The sequence below is a fragment of the Pyxicephalus adspersus genome, chromosome 8 (assembly GCF_032062135.1).
Source record: "Pyxicephalus adspersus chromosome 8, UCB_Pads_2.0, whole genome shotgun sequence".
In the NCBI taxonomy this organism is placed as follows: Eukaryota; Metazoa; Chordata; class Amphibia; order Anura; family Pyxicephalidae; genus Pyxicephalus; species Pyxicephalus adspersus.
The window spans coordinates 5,206,889-5,217,086 of NC_092865.1; the positions used below are offsets into that span (position 1 = coordinate 5,206,889).

Sequence of the window (10,198 nt, forward strand, 5' to 3'; positions counted from 1 at the left end):
GATGAGGTTATGAGTGAGGAAGTCATTAGTAGGTCATTGGAGGAGCGGAGAGAGCAGCTATTTCTATATATATAGAAATATATATATAGAATATATATTTATATAGCTAGCTCATTGTACCCGCTGTTCCCCGTAATGCATTATGTTAGCAGTGCACCCAGATATTCTGGAAGTTGCATTTCACAGCATTACATCTATTCCCGGTTCTATGCATCAGACCGGACCTTGCATGCCTACAGGTGGGCACAAAACGCACCGACTCAGCACAAGCTGAGTGCCAAGCTGAGTTTACACAGTACATGTTGGCAGGAATTAGAGAACAGGGCTGGGCCGTGAGGGGGCAGAGGGGGTCACAGAATAAAAGTGAATTTGGCTTGGCCTGAACACCGGGGTTGCAGCCAAAATCCATTCTGCTGGTTTACAAGAACATAACTTGCTTATGATGTATGAGAACTAAGGTTGCAGGAGGTGCGCTCCCTCTGCATGGTCACATGATCTGTGTAGCTAAGTGAATGAGCCAGGACTGCTGTTGGGTGACAACTGTTTCCTATTGGTGCTCCTGAGTTGTCACCTTGTCACATGCACAAGTGGAATCATTATTATTATTTTTAATAATTAACAGGATTTATATAGCGCCAACATATTACGCAGCGCTGTGCAATAAATAGGGGTTGCAAATGACAGAGAGTGACACAGGAGGAGGAGAGGACCCTGCCCCATAGAGCTTACAATCTAGGAATCATACATTGCACAATTATGATCACACGTTGTCACTATCAGGAAGCCGGGCCAGACAATGATGTCTTCTGATGCATACAGACAGGAAGTGGCTGGAGGGGATCGGCTGAATCATTTTCATTTGCTCTTACAAATCTCTATTTCAGATTTTAGATTCTCAGATTCTCCTACAAATCTCTCTTTTTTCTTCTTGCCCCTAACCAGTGGCAGAACATTGTTTGGCTGTTGCACTCTCCCCCATCAGCATGTCCCCCTGATAGGATAAAACCTCCCGGTATCCGCTGCCTGATCTGCACTGTTATTGGTTATATTGTTCCCAGTTCTCCTTGTAGACTACAAAACACCCCCTCTCTTGTATGATTGTGGGGAAGGGGGAGTTGTTCTAAGGTGACAACGCTGCTTTTCCATAGATACAATTCATTGAGAGTTGTCACCCAAGTCCAATAAGTGCCCTGGTGGTGGGATCACTACATTGCAGTGCATTGCACAATGCTTCCCCTACATTTCAGTACTGGTAAGCCGCAATGTGTGATATTTTTTTCATGGTTTGGATTTTACTGAGCCCAGGGGACACATCTGGACCCTTTGTGGGGTGGGAGGGAGCGGCCCCACTATAACACCTGGGAAGAAGAGAAATTATTGTAACGATTATTTTTCTTTGGGCTTCACGCAGTTAATCAGCCAGTAATCAGCGCTCTTGCATAGGTAATGGGTTAATAAACTGGCATTGCAAGGGTTAAATCTTCAAGTTGGGAGCATTTAATGCATTTTCACTAATTGCACCCCTCGCTGTCCCTGCACACAGTCTTCTCTCTGCCGCTCCAGGTTGAAGGTTGGCTCCTAGTGGGCGGGCCCTCCAGGTCCTGCATTGTCACATGTCCGAGCACAAAGCAGTCTATAGAAGAGGTTGTAGGGGGATCGGTTACAAATGGGGGGCTGTAGCAGCATAAAGTTAATAACATTATAAAATTTTTTTGTTTTTGTTCTGACCCTCTCTAGACAAAAATGAGTATTTACCTCCAGCAATGTCTGGAATTGCCCCTTATTGGGGCAGTTCTTTTCCCCGGCGTTGAGCTTTCATCGATGATGATTGTGTGGCCACCATAAAACATTATAAAGAGGTGACGGATTCCCTTTAATCCCCGGCTTTGCAGTGAGTGACAGGGGCTTTGTGTGGCTGTCAACATGTCGCAGTCTGAGCTGCGGCCGGGGGTGGGGAAGCTTGCATAGGTAATGGGTTAATAAACTGGCATTGCAAGGGTTAAATCTTCAAGTTGGGAGCATTTAATGCATTTTCACTAATTGCACCCCTCGCTTTCCCTGCACACAGTCTTCTCTCTGCCGCTCCAGGTTGAAGGTTGCCTCATAGTGGGCGGGCCCTCCAGGTCCTGCATTGTCACATGGACGAGCACAAAGCAGTCTATAGAAGAGGTTGTAGGGGGATCGGTTACAAATGGGGGGCTGTAGCAGCATAAAGTTAATAACACATTTTTTTTTGTTTTTGTTCTGACCCTCTCTAGACAAAAATGAGTATTTACCCCCAGCAGTGTCAGGAATTGCCCCCTATTGGGGCAGTTCTTTTCCCGACGTTGGGCTTTCATCGATGATGATTGTGTGGCCACCATAAAACATTATAAAGAGGTGATGGATTCCCTTTAATCCCCGGCTTTGCAGTGAGTGACAGGGGCTTTGTGTGGCTGTCAACATGTCGCAGTCTGAGCTGCGGCCGGGGGTGGGGAAGCACCGCCGCCATCCATGCCAGGTTTTCCTGCGTCCCTGGCGACCCTACATCTATCTTCGGTTGCAGACAGCGCAGGAAAGACAAATCGTCTCCCAGCGTTCTTGTAAAGTGATGCCTGTGGGCCGTCTGAGCGTTCCTTTGGCTGGGCGCTGCGTCTCCTTTTATTGGCTACCTTCGGTTTGGCCTTTCGGTTGACCAGCGTCCAGGGATTGGCTTCTTGTGCTGCTGAAATGACTCCGGAATCGGGAGTTGGCAATCTCTGATGTATTGTTTCAGCCCACAGTGTCCATGGCAAGGGAATTCCAGAATTAAAAAATGCCACTGGAAGAAGAGGGAGGAAATCTTGCAATGGGGACACCAGTCTGGTGACAATTCCCTTATCTTGGAGAGATTTTCTCTTACTTCCTGTCTACGGGACATTTCAGGAAAGGCCTGTCCTCATAATGAGGGCCCCCACATTCCCGGGGTTTATACACCTGCTATGCCCATCATGAGGGGGCATCAAGGTGGACAGGGAGTAAAAATCCAACATCTATAACACTCAAGTTGTTAACTGATTTTCATTCACAATGTGCATTAGAAACTGCAGCAAGTCTGACCCCGCCTCATTTCCTGCATCCAGCATCATCTAGCCCCTCCCTCGCAGTTCTTCCAATCATGAGGGCTTAGAATCACATGTGGGCGTTCCTAGGGAAGTCTGCATGCAAATATAATCTGCTTTAGGCCACCCACTCCTCCAGGCCGACATGCATCTAATATAAAATATGAATAGCCCCTCCCGAAAGCCAGCCCACTGCTGAGGAATACTGAGACTGGGTGGTGTAAAAATTTCCATACAACCCCCTGCTGGCCCCTCCCACCAGCCATAATCTGCCTGCATTGCCTAGAGAAGCGCAGAGATCAAATGATCTAATATAAGGTTCATTCTAATAAAAGAATCATTTTATGGTAGGTAGGTGGGAAGGCTGTGTATGGGGTAGGTAGGTGGGAAGGCTGTGTATGGGGTAGGTAGGTGGGAAGGATGTGTATGGGTAGGTAGGTAGGTGGGAAGGCTGTGTATGGGGTAGGTAGGTGGGAAGGCTGTGTATGGGGTAGATTGTAGAAGAGAGAGTCAGGTTGCAATAAAAAAGTTAATTTACAGGTTTAGTTAAGCCTTTTAGGTCACATGACAGTGGAAGCATGTGACTGGGGTCAGGATGGAGGGGTACAGACCCCATCAGTGTTCGGTGCATTTACTGCAGAATTCAGTCCCTTTAATGTACAGGTTGGGTAGAGTAAGACTTTGAGATCGCAGGAAAATTACTTACAGCAATGCCACATATGGTGTACAATGCATTGACATTGGTGCGACTCTTTTCATTGCATGCTTTAGGCATGTTAGATGGGAAAAGGGGCCTTCTGATTGGCTGATATACTCTCTATATTATTCTCTCTCATATTATTATTTTTTTATAGCAGATTCAATTTGATCAAAATTGAATCTTTGGATATAATCACACCTAGGCGACTCAATGCTCATTCCTAGTAGGGGGCCCATGCATGTATCCTGATGCAGTGGGGTAGTGCCTAGTAAAATCTATGTTACAAATGCAACTAATATAAAACTAGGAACGTCTGTTACGGTTTCCTTCTTTCACCAGCGGGCACTGCCATCATCTTCCACCTTCTTCTGCTTACGTCACCCGATCGTGCACTGCGCATGCATGACATCAGGTGATATTTCCCTCCAGAAATGTTTTTTAAAATATACTGATATCATCGCCTCTGTGTAAGAATGGCTCCTTTTTTGTATTACATTAATAGAAAGCCCCTTCTGTACATGCCCAGGAGTGGACATGCGCAGAAAAAGCAGTGCAAAGCCTCTTTGATACGGGATGTATGTATCCCAGGAGGCTCTGGGCTTCCCATTTAGTCTTTACTGCCATGGTGGTACAAAAAGGAGAGATCCTTCCTGAAAAAAATGTAAAAAAAGTATTTTTTAAAAATATAAACAAAAAACCCAATTTTTTCATTATATAAACTGCTATGATAAAAATATAATGATAGGTCCACATTAAGGTGCAATGCCAGTCCACTCAAAATTAATATATTATAAAAACTTGTTGCATCAAAGCGCATGTATTCTCCCCATGCATACAATCATAGACAATCATAGATAATATTTCAGTTGTAGGTGAAGACCGTTGGGCTGACCACTGAAGACCGTTCTTCAGTGCATTGCATTGATTCATACGCATTACCAGGTCCTGTGCCACATGTTAACATGCAGTGCAGTAAGGCCGCCATTTATTTAGAATGGACTGGTAGCACAAGCAAATGGACCATAAAGAATACATGTTGCATTGTTTACCATGCATTGCGGTGTGATGCATGTTGGGGTGCATATTCGCATTCATTTGCCCAATGCAAATCCTCCTGTGCTAACTGATCAGTCAAACTGAGGTTGCTCTGTTTGGAGAGAGAAGGAGCAATGTGGCCCTTGTCTGTAGGTCATTCTCAAATTTGTATAATCTGATTTTCAAGCTATATAAGATTATTTTACATCTGCCGGTGCTTAGACATCATCACCTACAGCATGATTGAAAATGTCATGATTGAAAGAAATAATTGTGGTTTATTCCTGACAATATATTATTCAGTTAGTTGTTGGGACCCAAAAGGTTTTCCATCAGGGGCCCCATGTGTATCCCCTCTGCTAGCAGCCAGTTGCAAGCCATCTGTGTGCAGTATTGCACGTGTCCAATGGTCAGATGCATGACATATCGCAGGATATTTGATCCAAGCTGTGATTGGCTGTGTATGGCCTCCCCAATATTCCTGTTTTTCCAGCCTTCATGTTGTAATGTAAGCTGCCCAGCATGACACTTCCTAATGTAAATAGGAAGGCTGAAGGTTTACATTGAGGACGAGGCCTTTTATGAGCCTCCCCAGAATGTAATGCATTTTCTTTCAATGTTTATAATTGCAGCCATCTCTCTAATTGCATTGTATTGTTCTTCTTCTCAAAGGATCTGCAGAAAAGCCTAGGCAAGCAAAAAACGACACCGTGCAATTAATCCCTGACCCCAAAGAACCTCTCGAAGGTTTTGAACACATTGGACTCACATTGGTCCCTGGAGACAAATATTCAGCGATAGGATGAGGGCTGGACAGAGTTGTCCCTTATGTTCAGTTAAGTCTTGGGGCCCCTCCATCTTCAAGTGGCCTAGCTTTGCAAGCCAAGTAGATTGTAAGCTCTTCAGGACAGGGCCCTCTCCTGTGTCACTGTTTGACATTTGTAACTCCTATTTAATGTACAGCACTGCGTAATATGTTGGTGCTATATAAATCCTGTTTATTATTATTATTAATAATAATAATAATAATAATAATAGTACTGATGTCCCGTATCTTCCAGTTCCAGGGTATGAAGATAAAGATGACCTTTAGTATCTTTATATGGCTGCAAGTATATATTCCTTATATACCGCAATATACAGCAAAAGTTTTTCTAAAAAAAAAGTTCCATGTTTTGTTAATAAACATCCAGCCTTTCCCAAGGATAAGATGATATCATTAGTCTGCTGCAGGCACAAGGAAGCACACACCTGCAATTTTCGTTACTGGAAAAGATCATTTCCAGCTACAAAGAGTGACAGATGAATTAATGAGCGCTGTACACACAGTGTTATTCTGTTCTATGGAGAGGGAAGGAATGGAGGACAAGTGAGTGGCACCCCGCTGTATTCCCCCTTCCTTATCTTGTACAGCAGTTGTTCCCCATCAGTTATTCATGGATCTGTTCTGATGGATCCATGAACAACGTCAGGCGACTGCTGTACAAGCACAACCTTTTTGGTTAAGAATCCTCTAACGTGTACATAGCCTAAGGCTGGGAAAACACGTGCAATGTTTCTCGTCCGATAATCAGCTCAGGGCTGTTATCGGGCGGGAATCTTGTGTGTGTACAGCTTTCGTCATCCATCGTACAAATGACCGTCCTGGCGGATCCACGGACGATGGACTACAAATGATCATAATGAAAGTGAAGGGGAGAGAGCACAGCGGGGTGCCGCTCGGTCGTTCTCCCCCTCCCCTCTCCATAGTGCAGAATGGTGCTGTATGTACAGCGCTCGTACATGCATGGTGTAGTCGTTAGTTGTTGGAATGAATCGGGGGAGATCCTTTCCAACGACAATTATTGCACGTGTGTACTCAGCCTTAAGCTGCGTACACACTTCCAATAATTCTCGTTGGAAACGAACGACCAAAGGGCCGAAAATCGCCGACGAACAAGGATTGTCATTGGAAATGAGCGACCATCAGGGCGAATCTGATTGGCCGACGCTCGTTCGCTATCGTGTGTACAGTCGTTTAGTGATCGTGCATGTTTCTGCAGTACATTTTCTCCTTTACATGTCACTCCCTGCATCATTCAAACGATCGTATAGCCTGTGTACACTATTGGTGGATTATATTTGAACGATCATATCGTTACAGCATGTACAGAATCGTTCAATTATATTCGCGCATAATCGTTGATCAGTCGTAATCTTTCGTTTTCTAACGATAATTATTGGAAGTGTGTCTCCTCTCTCACAAAGATCAGAATGCAACATTGTATTTTTGTAACAACACAGTGAAAGTTGACATTCATACACAATAATTTCTTTACATAGTGGCCAAGAAAAGGAGAGCATTCAGCAGGTGACCCCTTCCTGTCCCAGATTGGGCCAATTGCCTTTCAACACTAAAGGGGAACTTTGTAAGTTTGTGAACCCTGTTACAAAGTTTGCTTTTACCCAATGTTTAGGGACAGAGATATTCTAATATCCCATATTCTGAGAATTTGTGAAAACTATATGTATATTAATGAAAAATACAACAATGCTGAGACTCAATGCTGAATGACAGATTCACTGACTGCAGTAACACCGCTGGGAATCTCTGGTGACAACATTGACCAAATTCGGCCAATAACTTCACCTGGCATTCCCAGGTTCAATATCAACAAAATTCACATTCATACTAGGGTCAATAGCCAAAGCTTGAAAATTTAGGATTTGATTTGAACTCATGGTTACCCCAAACCTTATTCCTATCCCTGATGCATGCAATGGTTCCTCCTGATAGGCGGTATTCTATATTTTAGTAGGAGCTGGTGGGACAAACTAGCGTGGGCAGGGGGTGACGTTATTCTACACATCAAGAAGAGTGGAATATTTGGAGCAAGCAAGCACCACATTTCAGACACGGAAAAGTAAGTGTATAGCCTCCTACTCAGGTATGGTTTGGGCTACAAATGAAACATGGCAGGGTCACTCTAGATCAGTGTTTCTCTACCAGGGCCCCTATAGAGGTTACTGGGGGTTCCTTGAGCAGTTTGCACCTCTGAGATCAGTTTAAGTGACCCGAATGATCTTTTTGGCTATCTGTAAGGGTGACATTCTTCCCAATTGCCAGCAATGTAAGAGGAATTCTTCCCACTGACCACCACAATGATATACTGTGATCTGGGGATATAATAATTATATAATGGGTTCCCTGAAGACCAGAAAGTTATTTCAAGGGTTTGCCCATGCTCAGGTTGAGAAACTCTTATCAAGATATTCATAACCCATGTAATAACCCATTTTTACATACAAATATCAATAAAAATACCGTATTCGGCCCAAACATCTCCATACACACAAACGTATATCCGTATGGTTTTCCTAGACATGAATTTTTTTTCCCCCAGATGGAATTTTTATTAGTTATTGTTACTTCTGAGAACTTCTGCTTCCCATCTACTATCCCAGCCATTCTAGCACCCTCCAGGTCCATAAGCTGCTACTTGTCAGTAGGTTAATGTATTCCCATTATGGTATTTTTACCATATAGATAACAAGTGCTGCTCCCATGGAATCTGGGCTCATCCTGGGCGGTCTGATCGCCTCCTCGCTGCCCAAATCTGTTAACGGAGGACAACATTAACCGCTGAGATGTGTTTAGATTAAATTGATTCATTGCAGCGAAGGGGGAATGCATTCTCCTTCTCTCTCTCTCTTTGGAGAAAGCTTTTAAACATAATTGGAGGACTCGGCCCGTATAAACACTTACAGATGGCATTAGCCAAACTAAACAATGATTTCAGACTCTTAACGAAGATCTCCGGTAAGATTCTCTCTCGTGCTTCAATAATAAAGTTCCCTGTTGTATTCCTATAAGATCCTAAGTAGTTCAAAAATAAACTTTTGCTGTAAATTTGGAGTAATTTTCTTCTATTTTAAACCTTTTCCCCTAAATCTTATCATTGCTGAAGGAATAACTCAACACCAATGATGGCTGATTACCTGCACCTCGCAGTAGCACCTTATGATGTCATTTAATCACCTGCTGGGGATTGGCTGGCTGTGTCCTTAATGTCGCCTTGATGAAATTTGCTTGGCTGATTTATTGGTGTTCTGAGTGAAACTGACATTGAGCCAGAGATTTGTTTAATTTCTTAGAGGATAAGCCAATTTTTATCAATCTCAGCCCCTGAAAGTATCCAACACACTGACATCAGTTATAGCTCCTGAAAGGATTGATTGGTCAGACCGGGATCACGAAGCTCCTGCGTATGTGTATGGGAATTAATTAAGTTCTGGCAAACTCCGGGGATGCAGAGATACACAGTATATCCCAGCATGATATTTTGAGATGTGCATGCAATGGGTATGCTCCTCAGGGGTTGGACATTAGAATGTAAGCTCCTTAGGGATTGGACATTAGAAGGCAAACTGCTCAGGGGTGGGATGTTGAAAGGTAAGATCCTCATGAGTGGGGACTGGTACGTTTATTATTTACCGTTTATTTGTGCCATGTTACTTATTAATCCATGCTGATAACGTTTTGCCATAATAACGATTATTGACTATATATGTTTTGAATACTATACATAATCCTCAGCTGCAAAGTACTGACTATAGGTTGTAAGTAATAAAATCCTTTTTCCTGTTACAGATCAGCGAGATTCCAATATTTGTACCTGGCGTATGGGGTCCTTACTACTCCGCCATGGTTCCGGGTTACTGGCTGAATGAAGGTGGACAGAGTGCAACTGGAAAACTGGTAAGTTTATTTGGATTTCTCAGATGTACATTGTATATGTTATTTAGGTCTTTATTGGCATTGTGCTGCTAATAGGCCTAATGCCTCTCAGATAAATAAAAATCCTATTCAATATAGAAAATGGTGTTGAATATAAGAATATAACAAAGGTACACCTGTCTCGTATATGGCACAGCTCTATAAGTCCAGTATGGGACACAATACCACCTTTCCAATATATGCCACAGTTCCCCATATACAGTATAATGCACAACTCCATCTGTCCAGATAAGGACACTTCTCAACCTATCCTATAAATGGCACAGCTCAACCTATACATCTCAGGCCACAGCTCAACCTATCCAGTATATGGCACACCTTTACTTGCCCAGGATGTGGCACATCTCCACCTGCCCAATATATAGTATTGATCCCCCTATCCAGTATATGACCTAGCACCACTTGTCCAGGAAAAGACACATGTCCACTTTGTAGTATATAGAACAGCTCCATCTATCCAGTATAGATCACAGTTCCACTTATTCAGTATAAAGCTCATTTCCAGCTATCTAGTATATGGCACAGCTCCACCTGCCCAGTATATGGCACAGCTCCACCTGCCCAGTATATGGCACAGCTCCACCTGCCCAGTATATGGCACAGCTC

The 10,198-nt window shown here is 43.4% G+C and overlaps 1 protein-coding gene across 10 annotated transcripts in view; it reads left to right on the top strand.

Moving 5' to 3' along the window:
- Positions 1 to 10,198, top strand: part of FGGY (FGGY carbohydrate kinase domain containing) — a 144,319-nt gene that overhangs the window by 90,545 nt on the left and 43,576 nt on the right. For all 10 annotated transcript variants that reach the window (XM_072419365.1, XM_072419370.1, XM_072419363.1 and 7 more), the window contains one exon: positions 9,446 to 9,553. In XM_072419365.1, the coding sequence (XP_072275466.1) occupies positions 9,446 to 9,553 (108 nt within the window). The remainder of the gene's footprint in view (positions 1 to 9,445; positions 9,554 to 10,198) is intronic.